This window comes from Eretmochelys imbricata, chromosome 1 (genome assembly GCF_965152235.1).
Source record: "Eretmochelys imbricata isolate rEreImb1 chromosome 1, rEreImb1.hap1, whole genome shotgun sequence".
In the NCBI taxonomy this organism is placed as follows: domain Eukaryota; kingdom Metazoa; phylum Chordata; order Testudines; family Cheloniidae; genus Eretmochelys; species Eretmochelys imbricata.
The window spans coordinates 162,087,122-162,106,032 of record NC_135572.1 but is presented as its reverse complement, the minus strand read 5'-3'; the positions used below and the strand labels follow the sequence as shown (position 1 = coordinate 162,106,032).

Genomic DNA, 18,911 nt, shown 5'->3' with positions numbered 1-18,911 from the left:
ACAGCAAATTAAGGCAGTCAGCATCTAGCTCACTAGAGGCCAGGCAAGCTATAAATATTACCAGCCCTACTCTTTGTGTTCACAGTGCAGGGAAACAGCTGGTTTAAGTTTGACTGCACGTTGTCATTTCTCCATTAGTGCAAACACTTCAATATTTCTTATGTGTGAGGTTGGAGTGAAGAAAGGGAAAGGAGAGGGGGGCACTAACAGCCAAAGCTAAGAAATAATGTTGTGTATATACATAATTTACAATTAGATTACTGCCAGGGAGAATTCTGAAGTCTGATACAGTGTTAGTCAAGCCAAAGCCACAATAACTTCCCAGTTGGCCTATACCTTTCAGGACCCATTTTCTCTTGTTTTTCTTTTATTATTTTTATAGAAACTCTATTATAATGGTAATGGATTACATTTCTCAAATTGTATTTCATTTCAAGAGCTTATAAGCCTGTTGTGTTTGCGGTTTCATAAAATACTAGTGTGTTGGAAGTTGGGGCCCTTCCCAAAACACATATTCCTTCTATTGTGGGCAGGGATCATATAGAAAGCTAGCAATGTACAGAATGCCATGCATACATAGAAATGACATCTTGTATGGAAACCACAATCCCCAGTGTCTGTGGAATGTCTGCTGATTTTAGTGATTAGCATATTTGTGCTGTGAAATTGATGTGCACAAACATGTTAAGTTAAAAAAGATTAACCCATTTTCTTTATCTTAGTAACTTGGTTAGACACCAAAAGCCATGGACTTAACACAGACACTGGTTTTATGGCTCATTACAACAACTTGTAACACACCACACTGCCTCCTACCCTTAACTGACCACTTCAAATCCTTTATACATCACAATCTAACTCCAAATTGCCCACCTCATTTCAACTGATTGCCTCCAGCATGTGTTACCCCTTCTGCTTAACAATCTATCTCAATTTGTATTTACCTCAGACACTCTGCTTCCTTCCCCTCACCTGAAGGAGAGGCCTGTGTAGCTTGAAAGCTTGTAACTTCCACCAACAGATGTTGGTCCAATAAAAGTTATTACCTCACCCACCCTGTCTGTCTCATATCCTTTGACCAACACTGCAAACATAAAATTCTTTCTTTTGTCGTTAAAGTACTATTATCTCTTTCTCATTAAACACAGTAGATACTATTTATATTTTATGGATTAAACTGTAAATGTTCAACAGCACACTGTATTGGTATCAGAGTAAGGTGTCACATGTATTGGTATGAGCCAGCAGGGTTTTACACACTTTAAGGCCCTACAGTTCTCTATTGGCGAAACTGACCCTGGTGCTGAGGGCGACCACAAGGCCTATACATCACTTAAGATTTCAAAATACGGCGTCAGTGAGATTTAAATGCTGCATAGGCCTTATGCTGCACCTCTGACCATGGGTGCATATGACCCAAAAGGAATGATCATGAAGGGGTTTACAGAGCTTTAGTTCAAAATTTTCAGGAGACTGAGATTAAGGTCATAAATCTAAATGTAGGTGCCCATTTTTGAAAATCTCAGTCTAAATTTTCAAAAGTGAAAAATGCAGGCATATTTAGCTACTCTTCTAAATTTTTATCATTTCAGTAACAATTGTCAATCTGAGATACATCTGTTTCAGTTTAAAGTAAACCAGTCCTATTGGATTGGAGAGTCAAGTGATTTCTTCACAGTTCGCACCTGCCAGACCAGAACCACATCAACCCTGCTAAGAAGACAGTGTGGTGACATAATTAGCTTCTGAGCTGCATCAACCAGCCAAAACCACACCAAAAACCCTACTCTAAAGATGAGCTGGATAGACCATTTTTTCCCCTCCTTGGCAGTTTGTTTGTGCCAAAACCACAGCCAAATCAGAAACAATGCTAAACTGGTGCTTTTCAGAGCAATGAGCTGCTTCATAAAGCAGACAAACACAAAGCTCTCTGTGAAGAAGATACTGAAGTTTCAGTTTTCTCTGTCTGGCCCACAGCCACCAACACCAACCACCCAGTCAGTGGGAATAAAAAGGTATCTGAGTAGGGATATCCAAGACCAAATCCCTTTCCCAGGATTGCAGCTGCCTTATGGAGCCTGCTCAAATAAATAATATTAGATAAGTCATCCCATTAGATAATTCTCTCAGTTTTGTTGTGAAGTGAAATAGGACCTGATCAGCCTGTTGAAGTCAGTGGAAACACTCCCATTGATTTCAGTGGGCTTTGGATCAAGTTTATAGTTTAGTCTGTGCCAAGGTTTTAACCAGAATACTAGTAGAGTGCCAGCAATAAACTACCCAATGATGGAAAGGATGGCGTCAGACACCAGCTGAGTGGCTGCACTTCAGCTATGGAAAAAACATGCCACTGAAAAATGAATGGTATTAAAATTATTTCTGCCAGGTGGATTTTTGTTGTTAATATTTAAGATGGATAAAAAGTATCTAAATAATAAAATTAGATCTACCACCCAGTCAACTTAATCCCAGTTATTCTCTTTCTATCCTTTTTGTATCAAACAAATAGCTATTATTCAGAAGATCTTAAAACAAGGTTCTAAGGATGATAAGAATGTAAGGCAAAATACTGCGGACTCTAGATTAAGAGAAGTCTTCCATTGTACAGTACGTGTTCAAACTTGCCAAGATGTTTGAGGCAAATGTATATGTAAGGATTCCCAAAAGAGCCAAGCAAAAAGGTGTATAAAAATGACATTTTCAGTTTCAAGTGTTTTTCAAGCAACACTAGAGCACAATTGGTGATATCTGAAAAATAATACTTTGTAAACAATATAGACCTTAATGCCAAATAATTATTTTTGGCATTTGTTTAAAGCAACTAAATCAGCAAAGCTAACTCTGGAAAACTTCTGCTGGGATATCACTACAGCTAACTTTCATAATGCTTTTTAGGAAATCATTACATTTCATAATAGGTGGAATTCATCCCAGCCGTAAGGGTCACAGGCGATACTATACAACACCTAGGCCCCATTTAAAAAAGATAGGCCATTTATCAGGTACCTTAAATCCCTTAAGTAAGAATATAAAGAGGCCACTGAAGAATCAGGGGATTTAAGTGACAGGTTTCAGAGTAACAGCCATGTTAGTCTGTATTCGCAAAAAGAAAAGGAATACTTGTGGCACCTTAGAGACTAACCAATTTATTTGAGCATAAGCTTTCGTGAGCTACAGCTCACTTCATCGGATGCATACTGTGGAAAATACAGAAGATGTTTGTTTTTATACACACAAATCATGAAAAAATGGGTGTTTATCACTACAAAAGGTTTTCTCTCCCCCCACCTCACTCTCCTGCTGGTAATAGCTTATGTAAAGTGATCACTCTCCTTACAATTTATTTGAGCATAAGCTTTCGTGGTATACAGGGCCTTGTACACAGGGCCATCAACCCATTTTTATGTTTATTATAAATTATGTATTATAATTATAAATAATAAAATGATTTAAAACAAAAATATGCAGATTTCCATGAAAATTAATTTATACTGGCCACAAAACTACATAGAGGATGAAATTTACTCTGGTTCAAATTTCCTTGCTTCATTTGGTTTAAGGTAAGCCCTTAGGGCTACATTTTCTAGTGTTGTGGACTGGGATTTAGTCTTACAAATACTGTTATTGTTAAAGGAAACTGCATATCTAATTCCCTGTGCAACACACTGCAAACAACTCCTTAGTGTTACTTTAATGTAGTTTCTTTGGTATTTAACAGTAATAGTTTTGGAAGCCAAATTTTTCCAATATAATCCACAAGTGCCCTTATAACAGGGACCATTTTGTATTGAGGTTGAATGCAGTGTAAGTACAGCAAAGTTGCTGAAGCAGTATCAGGGAAAGAAGAGTTAAAGTGGAGTATATTTCTTTTTAGAAAGCATACTTTGTTCTTGTGTTGTTAGAGTGTCTGTACACACTTAACATTTTATATCCTCATCCAAACGATAGATTATATGGTCAGGAAGCTGTATAATGTCATGAGAAGGAACTTTTCAATGATTGTCCTGCTACACACAGAACAATATGAAACTAACCACATTGTTTGTGCTCCTTAGTAGCATCTTACACTCTTTTTTTGCATGCTCTACCTCTCATGCTATACAGACCCAGTCTCCCTTTTGGAGATATAATTATTAGAGGATATTCTGAAGATCCCAGATGAACCACTTAAGAAACATAATCCATAAATAAATAAGCACATTATATACATATACAATCTTATTCTCACATACACTACAGATTTACACTGATCTGGTAAAGTGGCCTTTAAGTGGGTGTAACTGTAACTAGATCAGTGTAAAGGGCTTCCATGTAAATGAGAAACAGAACCATGCACTCCATCTACTATGTGCATTTTTTTTTTATTTATTTGGATTACTTTTAAGAACTGGATAATTAAAATAAGGAAACAAACCTCTGGGCTGCAAATCAATGTGGAGAGAAAAGACATCTGCAAAAGAGTAAGCCCTGGTCTACACTACATGTAGGATTCCCAAAAGAGCCACGATATAACTACATTGCTCAGTGGTGTGGAAAATCCACTTCCCACAGCCCCCACTGGCCTGGAGCGGTGAACCGCGGCCAGTGGGAGTTGCGATCAGCTGAACCTGTGGACAAGGCACGTAAACAAACCGGCCTGGCCCGCCAGGGGGCTTATCCTGGCGGGCCGCGTGCCAAAGGTTGCAGATCCCTGATCTAAGTAAAGGGGACATGATTTTCAGAGGTGCTGCTTTCTACCTTATCTGTTAGAGAATCTCTTTTGCAGTTATGCAGTGATATGACAAAACAACATGTAGCTGGTTTTCTCTCATTTCTTTCAAGCATCCCAAAATCTGTGGGAATTCTAATGCAGAATTGTGGTTTGGCCCATCATAGAAATGGAACTAACTGCAAAATTCAGATGGACTCACATTATCCAGATTCTTTCTCACTGTGGGAGTGTTTGAAGCTAAGATTTTGCAGCCCTAGTTATTAATAATACCACAGACAATTACAACAAATCTAAATAATCTAAATAATAATAATAATGCTATTTGTTTACTCTTGAGCATTTCACTGAGCTTGGCCAGAGAAACTATAACCACCAATGCTCATAAAAAATCTACTAAAACTAATGGGGAATATTTAACTGTAATATTTGGGAGGAGGAAAAACTGCTTATTTTTTTAATTGACAAAAACATTTACATTCTTATGTATGAATAAACCTTTTTAATACACAAAACTAGAAATTTGTCTCTAAATGATTGGACTTACAAGAAGACTACATATAGTTACCATTGTATAACTTATATTTCAGTTAATTGTTTGTTAATTTCTGTTACACAATTTTTTGACAATTTAGAGGAAATTCAGATTTGATCTGAGGCAACTTTTCTCCCCAGTTTTGAAAATGTATTTTATTACATTAATGATACACAATTTATTGTACAGAATTCCCCTCTGAGTATCCATGGCTGCTGGACTGCTTCACCATACCTATGGCACTGATGTTTGGCAGTGCAGCAAATATGACCAGAACCACAGTACATGTGACCTTTTGGAGGTGGGCGGGGGGGGAAGAATGTTTTGTTTTTCGTTTTAGATTTTGTTTTTTGTTTTGAATAATTTGAGTGTAGGAGATCAGATTAATGTGTGAATAAATGCAGGTGCTTTTTTACAAGGTGATGGGAATTTGTACCCTCTATTTATACACAGCTAGCAATTTTGCATAAACTGTTTCTGGAGTGAGGCACTTTAAACATGAGGCCTCAGGTCACCCCGTGCAGTTTCATGGGAACGGGAGTAAAGATCAACAGCTCACTCTGCTTGTCATTATAAGGACTTGCTTCTTGCATTGTCCTGTTACATTTCTGGCAGAGACAGCAGCTCAAACACCTAGTTATTTGTTACCACCATTTTCTCATAACAAGATCGGGTCCAGATCACAAACCCAAGAAAACTCTTCCAGGGCCCCTTTTGGCCCAATGTAACCTTTTAAAAATAACACAAAGACATTTTTAGCTAGCCTGATTAAAATAAGATACTACCTGTAATAATTTAACCACAAAAATATACTGGATGAGACACTTACCAATACAGCTGGACAAAACTATTCACTGGAAATAATTAGCCTGTTTTCAAATGTGGCTTGCAAAATAGTCTTTCAAAGTCCAATCAGCCAATCATAACTTTTAATTTAACTACAGTGACTTTAATTGGATGAGGACAACAACAGGTGGCTTTTTGGTGGGACACCTACTCCTTTTTTTGCACAGAAGTGGCTTTGTAAATAAAGTCTCAGGGGGTAGCAGTGTTAGTCTGTATCCACAAAAACAACAAGGAGACTGGTGGCACCTTAAAGACTAACAGATTTATTTGAGCATAGGCTTTTGTGGGTAAAAACCTCACAGGTGCATCTGAAGAAGTGGGGTTTTTACCCACGAAAGCTTATGCTCAAATAAATCTGTTAGTCTTTAAGGTGCCACCGGACTCCTTGTTGTTTTTGTAAATAAAATCCTTTTTCCCAAAATCCCATGATGAAAAATTATATGAAACACATGGGCAAAACACTCTCCAATTTAGTACAGCTCTATTTATCAGATAATAAAAGTTCTTAAAGGTGTATTCTCCCACTAAGTCCCTTTAGTGTCTCAAAAGACACTTAGTAAATACATTGTATCAGATAGATTTGCTACGTCTACCATCACAATACTATGAATAAAACTCGAGTCAGTAAAACAGCAAAAACTACACAAGCCTCACATTGTTGTGATGTCTTTTCCCCTAAATCCTATTTTGACATGGATTGATATTTCCACATTATATTGGTGGAAGATACTAGGAGCTCAGATCCTACAGTGGTAAGGCCATATAAGTACCTTGACAGGTAAGATACACATAGTAGTAAAGCATCATTGCTAGTAATTTTAAACTCTGGCCTCATTACCTTGAGCCATTAATCTGATTTGGGTTACATTCCATCTTGATGGTGACTCTGGCTGGTGGTTGTGATAACCAGTCTTGCTGGGGGACACGTGGACTCATCTTTGACGTCTGCCCATATTCGCTGGAAGAGGAGGCAGTCATCTCTGTCTTAGTAAGGTGTGGTGTTCCGTAGGCACACTCAAACAAGGACTGGTCTTCGCTCACTACTGATAATGCTTCCTGAAAACCAAAGTGGAGATATCAACATGACACTGTGTCAGAGAAGTCATACAGATACTATAAAATCCCTTAACAGAATGAGATAGGTCTCAAAAGTCTTGTGGGGTATATACATTAATTGTTTGTCTGCATGCTTATTATTATTAATTTGTTTTACAGTAGCAGCTATAGGCCAGGGTCCTATTGTGCAAAGCACTGTACAAATCTATAACAAAAAGACAGTACCTGCCCAGAGAACTTACCTATTTGACGTTTCCAATCAGGAACTAAAATGCGCCATGTCCAAGGCTTTATTAAGAGTTCAGAAGAGATGACAGAAAGCTAATGACTAAATAGAACACTGCAGGAGTAGCACTGAACTTAAATCTTTTACTTCTAAGGCTTGAACTTAGAGGCCAGATTCTCAGATGGTGTAAACTGACATACCGTGCACTGACTTCAACAACTTTACACCAAATTATGATCTGGTCCTTGAAACTTCTACTCTTGGAATCCTGGTGTCTTCGTATCCTGGCATTCTCATATACCATGAACGGACTGGATGGCTTAGGGGATGTGTAATGGAATACTGAGCCTTTATCTGTACAATAGGTCATTAGATCACCTCTGTCCCAGATTAAGTGACCAAAAGTCATTACTGTCTGCTCTGTTTGGAGGTCTTTCTGAAACGAGTAAATGGTCTCTATTCAGTTGCTCTAAAGAATTTTTGACATCAGAAAAGCTATCACCACAATTGACAATTTTTTTGGTCTCAGTAGAGTGGCCAAGGATTGGAGATGCCTGAAGAATATACTACATTGTTGCCCTCAAGATGCTTTCTAGGTAATGATTCAGGCACTGTGATGGGATGAGTGTGGTGGGGAAACATGCTCTGCCACTGTGCTTTTTGGTAGAGAAACAGAGAAGTTCAGTCTCCTGAGTTGTTTAACTAGCCTCTTTAACCAACACTGAATTAATTAAACCTTTAACACATTTAAAATAAAGAAACTAAAAAGCCATCTTTGGAGAAAGAAATAATGAGTACTATGCATTAACTCCCCCTGTAAGATGAATAAGGTTTGGTTTTGCTGACTCCTTGGGAGTTTCTCTTCATTCTTGCCTATAGAATTAGGACCAATTTCTTTCCTAGATAATATAGTGATGGAAAGAAGAGATATAGCTGGCTCCAACCTCTGTTTCAGGGATCCTGCTCTTCCTATGAGTAGAAACAAAATGCAAGCCAGCCTAGCACTTGTTGCTGGCTGCAGAATGGGTGCTAACCAGCTGGTGGGCTGGACATCACCCCTAAACCACAAACCATACCACCTTGAGGATGTGGCATGTTGACCACCCCCTTCGCCATCTCTCTCTCTCAGAACGCTTCCTCAAGCAGTGTGTATAGATTCTACTCCGCTGCATGTGTGGGAAGAGGTTCTCTACAGTCTCTTCCCCCATTGTGGTGACAGCGTGGTTACTGCACCTTTATGGCCCACAACGTTCTGGGTGGCAGAGTTCAAAAGATTTGTCATTTTGAAGGCAGCTGCAGCTCTGGTAAGTTGGAGACTGAACCCGACAATGAAGCAGTGTTGCATGTAGCTTATAAGCAAAGACCGTCTCTCTTACTGTGCCATTGCAGCTAATGTGGTTACTTTATTTCTTCTTGTTGTTATTATGAACTAATTAAAGTCACTGTAGCTCGGTTAGAGGGCATAATTGGCTGACAAAACTTTGGGGGACATAATACCAACTTTGTGCACCCATACAGCCCAGGGCAGGTTTGAACCCTTTAGTGCCAAATTCTGCTCTGGCTGATACAGAACTGAAGAGCACAGATACTGCCCAGTGAGTCCTTTGCCCCAGGGATCAATGGCAGGTTAGCCCAGGATTCTAGACAGAGATCCAAGGTACCAAATGGAGGTGATTGCTAGGCTGATCCTTTGGACATTGAGCAACACACAACCCCAGCTGACAGCAGCATATGAGCTACCCAGCTAGCAGTTCCCGGCCGATGGGAGTGTGTAGCTGGTGCTTGGCGTGGTGGCAGCATGCGGAGCACCGTGCCCCCCAGCCTAGGAGCCGGATCTGCTGGCTGCTTCTGTGGCGCAGTGTGGAGCCAGGACATGTAGGGACTAGCCTACCTTAGCTCTGCAGCACTGCCAACCGGACTTTTAATGGCCTGGTTGGCAGTGCTGACTGGAGCTGCCAGGGTTCCTTTCTGACCCAGCGTTCCGGTCGAAAATTGGACACCTGGTCACTCTAATTTCTGTTGGGAAAGTCTGTGGAGGGCTCCTGCCTACATGCTGTTCCTGGAGTATGTGTTATCTGCTGGAGCCTTCTGCCCTCAAAGCCTGGCTCCACAGGGGTTGGGCCTGAGGGAGAGCTCGGGGGAAAGGGTTGCGATCCCTTGATGCTGGCTGCTGAGTCAGTTACTAAATTAGCTAAGGATCCTTAAATCCAAGTTTTTTATTTTCATATAACAAGATTTAAAGTAATAAAGTTACTCAGGAGGAAAAATATTTTGTTTTACAAAGTTCTGAGTAATTTTCCATGAAAATATACACACCCCTGACCACGTACCCGCAGCACTGAATGGACTGACATCCAGTGTCTGAGACGGTTTTCTACCCGCTTCTTTCTCCTCTGCTCCACTGAGGAGTCAGTACAGGTACTAAATAAGAATAACACATTATGTAATGTTAACTTTGGCAATACTGATTACCATAAATATGTATAAGAAAGTGTGAATTATACAAGAGAAAGCAGAAGCAAAATTGCAAATATGGCAAGCCAAGATGTTGTTATATGTTGCTTACAGATTAAGCTATCTTCAGAAGTGGCATCAAAATGTCACTCGTTGATTTTATTTACTTAATCTCCCACCCACAATTGAATAAAAAACATGATTTATTCAGCATTAAAACAAAACCTGGCTCTAAATCACATAAATGAAGACAATTTTGGACTAACTATAGAAAACAAATGGAGATGGTAAAGATGAGATTTACTAAATTTGCATATATTGGGATAAATAACTGCGACACCATAGTATCTGCCTCACATCTTAATTATTTTTCAATATGCTATCAATGCACAATCTAACACATTATATCACACAAAGGAAAAAAAAGTACACGTATTTCAACTTTGTGTGCAGGTTATACTGACCACTGGAAAGACTATGCCAATTAGTTAGGATTACAGTGGATAATTGAGAGACTGTGACAAAAAAACAAACAAACCAAAAAAACCCAACCCACAAACAAACCCAGGAGACTGAGTCTAGTTTCATATGTCAAGAAAATATTCAATTATAGATGATTTCAAAAGAAAACATGCACAACTCACTATAGGCAATGTGGGAATATCTGTGCTTCTGTCATCGTCTGAGACTGGCTGCTGGGGTACCTGATGTGGAGGGCTTAGTGGCAGAGTGAGCTCTCCGTTACAACTATTCAGCCTTTACTGGCTCCCTTGATGTTTTCCTATTGAGCCCTGGGTGACACCACATGCCTCCTCTCTCCATTGGGAAGGATGTAGGGACACAGGGTGGACAACAGAGTCAGTCTTATTTCATCTCTGAGCCAGAATAAGTTGCACGGGTTGACAAAGCATTTCCATGAGTCTGTGGAGTCAACATATGTAAAAGCATGACCTAAAACAGACTATCCTTACTTCCTCCATGACTCATCATCCTTCTCCAGCACATCAATGGGGCCAGGATTTCACCCCAGAGGTCGATGGGAGTTTTGCCACTGACTTCAGTGGGGCTTGGATTTCACCTCTGGAAATATGCAATATGCTTAACTGCCATTCCACAACTCCTCCCGTCTGCCAGGATTCATGCAATCATACTTTCTGCCATCTGCTTCTTTTCAAAGTACAGTGGCTGCAATTGAAATTTCATGATGTGTCAACAGCTACCACACACTTATATCTGAGACTACCACAGCTTTTCCCTGTATTTTAAGTAGAAGATACCTGTGGTACATGTATGGGCACTGTGTGGTGAGAATTGGCAAATACTGACTTTTTAATGGCGTTTGTTGTAAGCTAAATCCCTGTGGTGGTTTGAGCAATTAATGGCCAAAGGCACTTCAGCATTTAGCCAATCCTCAGATACTGCACAGACGAAGCAATACCTAACAATTTAAGGATGGTTCACAATAATAAGAGAGACAGCCTCATATTAAAGACTAATATTCATACTGTAGAAAATACAAAAATTATATTAAGAAATATGGAAATTGTCTCTTGATTACATAAAATCTTCTGATTCAACAAGCAATATGGTATATAAAACCAGACAGTAAATAGCCTTCATCTGTTCCTCCTATACTTCTGCCCATACTATTTATCCTTGATTTCTCTCTGTTGACTAAGATGGTGATCCTGACTAAGATGGTGATCCTGAATTTTCATGTTTCTCCATTTTTAAAAAGCTCTATAAATGACTAAATAATAGTAATTAAAAACATTATTCACTAATTCTTTCCTTGTCAAAGAGGTTATTTGGGAACGGACTTTTTATTATTTAATCAGCTCTAAATTGCAATGAGTAAAAATGACTTTCATATGCCATTCACCTCAGTCATGAAGGCTAGGAAAGGAATACTCTAACTGCCAATTTCTCATATTTGATGTAACATACTTTGTCATTATTTTGCAAATACAAATGTAAAGTAAAAAACTTTAAAAGTTTAAATGTAAAAAATTCACTGCAGATTAGACTGTGCAACCTTGATTATATTGGTGAGCATTTACTCACATAAGAAGCCCTATGTACTCAGCAATGTGAATAACAGTTGCATGATCTAGCCTTACATGTATTAATACTGTAACTGATCAACAAAATGTAATTTTGAATATGAATGTCAGTTATATTTCTATTAACTATTTTCATTGCTCAATTTCATGCTAATTTTTTTCACACCCATATGTTGTTACCCAACCAGTTTAGCATCTTCAAGTAGGTCAGTGGGGTAAAGCAAAGTAAATATTAATATATTCGTAAACAGACCCATTAATAGACTTCCTTTAAACTCGCCAAGTTTTGTACCCTTATGGGAACAGATACTGTAATGGATGGATCATCTTCCTGGATTTCATGACACCTCAGAAGTTAAAGCTCTCAATTCCAGTAACTAGTGGTTGACATGACATGTCATGAAGAGACACACGCTACCATGGCAGACAGGAAAGATTATTCAAATATGTGCATGAAATATAATGCTTTGATAAATTATGAAAAATAAAATTCATATTAGACAAATATTTTCAATTTGGGAGGCATAAAGTCCTATGAGAGTATCACCAGCACAAAAGAAAATACATTTTTCACAGAGAGATTTTTTTTTCCGCCAACTCCACAATACTTGGCTTTTTGCTTCTCCCTTGGACTTTTTGTTCTAGTGATAAAAGCACTAAATGTCTTTTTGTATTTGTATTTGGGTTTGGTTTATACTTTGCTGACAAGTGAAAAAGACAGAATAACAGACTGACAAATAACTAGAACAATAGATACAGTAATGCCTTTAAAATAGGATAAAATAATTAGGACAAAGATGTTTATTTAATCAAATGCATAATTACTTGGCCTGGAAAGTAGAATATAAAGGAAACATGACTGAGATGCTCAACGTTATGAAGGGTATATACAAACTGATCAATTCCTTCTTTTACTCCAATCTCAGAAATTGAGGACACAGGGAAAGATTTTTTTTAAACCAGTAAAATTTAAAACCAATAGAAGAATATACTTCTTAATGTAGCATACCATTAACCAGTGTAATCTACTAATGCAGGAGATTACTGAAAAAATATACTGTAGCAGGATGTTAAATGAATTTGGATAATGCTATGAAATAATGGTATTATCTTTATATCAGGTACAGAACATACCCCTCTTTGTCTGAGACTCATTTATGCAGTCTGCTCCCATATCATCATATGGTAGACTGTTCAACATTCCAATAACATACTAAGGGCCCAGTCCAACTCGTATTGAATTCAGCTGTAGACTTTTCATTCACTTCGATAAGAGTTGTATCAGACATAAGAAAAGGAATTCTTAATATTTAGCTTCACTCTTTCCTCCCAATTTTTCCAAATATGGCCATGATTTGGACCCTCTTTATTACAGGTAGAACAGATATCCTAGATCTTTTTTGGCCCCTTTAGCTACCTGAAATCTGTAAGGAGATGATTTCTCATTCTCCTTATGTCCCAGAAGAAACGTATTAAATCTTTTGAGCCTTTTCTTGCAACACAGACCTCCAGAACCACAAAATGAATTTGTTGCCCTCCACTATACATTTCTATAACCTGGTCATAATTTCTTAAAGTATATCAGCAAAATGTAAATAATATTCCAAGTGCAGCCTTTTTTAGCCCCTTAAATATAGGAACTGATTGCTTTTAAATGTATTGACTTAAATACATAAACTTTTTGTGGCCCTATTTTCATGATATTCCTCACCATCACTATTAGTTCCTTTTCCCCTCATCTAACTTGAATGCATATTATAATGCTTACTTACCTGGATATTCTCAGATGCAACAGCGTGTATTTCCCAATATTGGAAATCATGTTCTAGACATTTCCCATTTCCCTTGCTTATCTAAACACTACAGTTGGTCGGAAAATGGAATTTCTGTTTTGCAGGAAACTCTCACATTTCAAAAAAAAATTTTTTTTTGTTCTGTATCAGAACAAATAGTTGAAATTTTTTTTCACAAAATGGAAATTCTGAAAAAGTGACTGAGAGATCTAAATTTTTCATTCCAATGTCAAAATAAAACATATATATAATATGAAATATATAAGAAAATAGAAGACAATAGAAAATATTAAATATCAAACATAATATACAAATATAGTATAGTATTAAAATTAGTATTTTAATATAATGTAAAATTCTAAACTAAATGAATCAAAATAATAAAGTAAATATGAAATATTTAATCTATGAAAACCAAACATTTTGTCACTATCAACATGAAAAAATTTAAATGATTTGATTTGACATTTTCCCAATGAAAATGTCACCATTGACATGATCCGGAGAAATGTTTCAATTTTGACAAACTGCATTTTTCGATGGAAGACTGTTCTGTCAAAAATTTCTTGACCAGCTCTGCTAAATACTTCCTGTTATTCCACTCTTCACTATACTAATTTTCTTACTTACATTTTACAACATCTGAAGATTTGGACAAATGTTTCCGTAGCTCCATTTTTCATGTACTAATGAACATGTTAAGTAGGCTTTGTCCCTGCACTTCACCTTATGAAACCCCATGTTTGCATCTTCTCTCCATTCCCCCATCCATCTGCCTATCTAGTAGAATTTATAGATGGTTTAGGTACAATAGTGATAAATGATGTATATGAATTCAAAAACATACAGATGTATGTGAAGAGTCATGGGATGTATGTGAAAAGTCAGTTCTCCTTCTTGCTTGAATGTTTAAAAGGATCTAAAAAGGAGCCTTCCAAACCTTTCCAAAAGAAGCTTCATGTTCAAGAGCCAGGTAGCAATAATATATTTCTACCCAGTCACTCTCTATCTTCCCCATTTTTGCCGGTGGGAGCACGATAAAAATGCAGGGAAAATGAAAATGTTTTCAAGTGTTGGGGCAGATGCTCAGCTACTGTAAATTAGTATTACTCCACTGATTTCAACGGAGTTACATCCGTTTAACCTGGCTGAGTATCTGGCCCACAAAGAGTTAAATATCATTTTTCTGAATCAAGAGTCATTGCATGGAATTGTGGTCATAAAAATGAGTCAAACAAAGATCAGCCCATGCTAGGATACGAGCACACGGTACAGACTAATGTAACCATTTTAGGTGATTTTTAGCAAAGCTTTCAGAAATTCATCACTCCATCTTGCTACTTTTATTGTGTTCTTTTACATACGTTCTTTTTTTAAAAGTTTATTACACAGCTTTAGGAAGTACTTCACTGGGTAGTAAAGCTTCATCTCAATCAGGCTAAAGAATGTCATTTCTACATTGCAACAGATACCATAGGAGGGGCCAGTGGCCAAACAGTCAATGATAGCTCACAGGACATTGGGCAATCTTTCAGGCTGACAACTCCACACTATTCAGGTCTGAAACATGCAACACAGGGTGCTGGAGTAGAGCCCTATGCGGGACTATATTTTTAATCCAACTTCTGTCCCGACCTGCAGTACCCATTCCCACTCACTACCGCATTGTTTCTTGCATTTTTATCTTGCTCCCACCCACAAAAATCTTAGATCCTGCAAATCCCACGAGAGAGAGAGAGAGAGATTCCCCCATGCTGCTTTAAAACCAAACCAAACCACACCACACCAAAAAGGTCGGTTAATATATTATATTTATAAATTTTACCACTAAAAGAAAACAAATCTTGCTTAAACCACGTAAAAATACTTTAACTCCTGTTATAATAGACATCAAATCTCCTTCTAGCTCTCACTTAAATGTAAGTATTAAAACCTTTATTTAAAAAAAAGAAAAAGAAAAATTGCTTTACATTGCTGAAATTATATTTATGACAAACTGACGAGAGTTTTAGTGTTTTCCTGCAATTTCCCACAGTCTGTTTTTTTGCCCACCCAATCCTGCCCACAACATTTTACCCGCTCCCTGTATTATGGCAGCGGGTCCTGTGGGATCCCAGTCCTGCTGCAGGGCTCTACACATGCTGAAGGCATTTCAGCCTAAACTTGCAGCCTAGTTTACAGCCAAATCTTTGAGCCTTGAATTCATTGCATAAGGCAATAGTAAGTGAAACGAAAGTCTAATGATTAATGCTGAAACCTTGCTACAGCTTATTAGATCATGCCATTCTTACAACTCTATTCTGACCATCCTCAAAAGAAGCATCATCAACAGATACACAATAGTCTGTGAGGAATATGTTGGAAAAAGTTACAACCTCAAATACAGCCACCTGCTTCAGGAGCTGCAGCACACATCTGGAATGTGTTTTACCCATACGCCTCTGAGACTTGGAATCATTTGAGCAGACTGAAATCCACAGATTATATTCATGAGAGTGTTCAGGAACAACAAAAAGCCTTGGCTAGTACAAGATAGGAAAGACAGGTGTCGTCCTCACCTCCACCCATGAGAATCTTATTTCCAGTTCAGTTAACATCCTCCATCTATCTGAAAAGGGCACTTGGGAAGCCAGTGGTAATCCAAGTAAAGGCCTGGTGCTGCCACTTATCTAATATCTTGACCTCTTGCTGGGAAAAATACAAAGGATATTTTGAAAGCAAGGGAGAGACACTGCTACAGTCCCACTTGTAAATAATAATAATGAAAATAATAAAATCCAATCCTAAATCAAAACAAGTTTATGAAATTTAAGGCCAGATTTATCTAAGAGAAAAAGCCCTGGGTAGGTGAGATCTGATCCTGCAGCCCTTATTATGTGAGTCATTCTCTTGACTTCACTGGAACTCAGATTGTGGATAAGGGCTGAAAGACTAAACTAAGGCCTGGGCTACACTATGGGGGAGTTCAAACTAAGATACACAACTTCCGCTACGCTATTCGCATAGCTGAAGTCGAAGTATCTTAGTTCAAGTTCCCTGGTCGTCCTCATGGCGGCGAGTCAACTGCAGCGGCTGCCCCGTCAACTCCGCTTCCTCCTCCTGCTGAGGTGGAGAACAGCTGTCGATTTGGGGATCAATTTATCACGTCTAGATGAGATGCGATAAATCGATCCCCAATAGATCGATCACTACCCGCCGAGCCAGTGGATAGTGAAGATGTAAGTATTAAAAGGTTTTATATTTTGTATTGTAATGAAAATATTGTTTTTCTAATTACTAGAAATGCACAAAGCTTCAGTATAAATTATCAGATAATTTTATTGTATAGAATATCATTTCCAGAACATCCGCAAGCCTCTATAGCTCTCAAAAGTTCTTTATAAAGAAAGACAATTATCATTTATACCCATTTTAGAGATGGGGAAACTGAGGTATAGTGACCAAGAATCTGGGACTAGATGCTAGGTCTTTCTGACTCCTAGCTTAGCACCCTCTATTGGGCCATTCCTTTCTCCAGTGCATAGAGACAACAATATAACATCCAGGAGATTTGTGGACAAATCATCTCCATAGATCAGAAAGTCTAAATGATTGCCTGACTTAAAGACCTCCTTTTTCACAATGCAGTGTTCCACAAACCATCTGAGAATAATTTTAAGTAACATACACATTTTTAAAAACTAAGGTCCCAAACAAGAATTAAATGATGGAAATAGAGAAACCATTTCACTCATGCCATGTTCATCATACAACATAAACATTGTCTCATAAACACAGTGTACGGCATTGTTATGCTTTCTTATAAGATTATACAGCAGTCTTGTTCAGCTACAAAGATTAAAGCCCCAGTCCTACAACTGGCTTGGTATAGGCAGACACCTGTAGAGCCCAACTGATCTCTTAGCATGATTTCAATAGGGTGCCCAAGGGAACAGGGTTCTGCTCACACAGAGCAAGTGGCAGGATCATGGCACAAGGCATTACATTAGGTCTCTGATAGGGAGCTGACCTCAGAATTCACAAGACTGGGGAATAGGCATCCCATGATAAAACAAGACGTTCTTCCAGCTAGGCACAGGTGGATCTAGTGCCTTCATTTCTTCCACGCAAACAGCAAGGTCTATTGGTCAATCCTTAATGGCTCAGATGAGCTCTAACCTTCATGTATTAATTGGCCACTTTGCTATTCAAGCAAGTGGCACATTGTGGCTTGTGACTAGTTCAACCTTGCGGTAGCGTCATCATTATCTTACTACATAAAATCTCTAAAGTGGGCAAAGGTTTATGGCCTCGTGCACTGATGTCTATGAGCATAAACATGTTTCCTATACAAAAACAAATTGCTGATTATTGAGCTGTTCTGGCCAAATATCAATGAAATGACAATGGCTGAGTATTCAGATGTTGCCTGCTCATCTAATTACATGATATTTCAAGAATAAGAACTAAAAAATATAGAATACAGCAGAGGAATAAGGGGCAGGTCTTATCTTATTACCATTGATTATAGTAGTTATAAAGATACTAAATGGAAAAATTAAAAACACACACCTCAGATACTGAAAAGAAAAATTAGAGAGATTTTCAAAGGCAAAATGAGAATTAGATACCCAACTCCCATGACTTCCAATGTGAGTTAGGTACCTCACATGTTTTAAATCTCTCCTTTAAGGAACAGAAAGCCTAAAATCAACATAGTTAGACTGGTTCAAATCTGGAGTAACACAATGATCAATCAGGCCCAGAATATTTATTGCTAAACAATTAGGTCCACACAAACTCGAGTGCCAAAAAATACAGTTGTATTCTTCAGTAGTCCCATTGTATGTTGTATGTGTAATATTAAAGAATATCTCACTTTGAATGTTTATTTTAGTACTTCCGTACTGTAAAACACTGTAACACTGAGGCATGTAGGGCTATTTCTTTAAGCGATTTAAACAGATTCCGATATTCCTTTTCATTCTGATATTATTCTCAGCTATGAACTTTGAAAGCCATCAAACTATTTTACCCTTCAGTTTTGTTGATAACTTTTGGGACTCAAAAAAAGCTGAAGAACTGAGAGTACTTGGATCAAAAATTCCTTTTAATCTGTCGGACCAGTGCCAGCACGCTGCCTCTCCCGCACTACTCCAGCATGGGACCTTATCAATCTGAAAGAGCAGCCAGCCTTCTACTTTGTTAAAAAGTACAAACATCTGTTTTTGTCTCAGTCTTCTTTCAAGCA

The 18,911-nt window shown here is 38.0% G+C and overlaps 1 protein-coding gene across 1 annotated transcript in view; it reads right to left on the bottom strand.

Annotated features, from left to right (window-relative positions):
* The window catches only part of ERG (ETS transcription factor ERG), a 75,217-nt gene that overhangs the window by 34,874 nt on the left and 21,432 nt on the right, over positions 1-18,911 (bottom strand). The window contains exon 2 of the mRNA XM_077807243.1: positions 6,928-7,145. Within this exon, the coding sequence (XP_077663369.1) occupies positions 6,928-7,145 (218 nt within the window). The remainder of the gene's footprint in view (positions 1-6,927; positions 7,146-18,911) is intronic.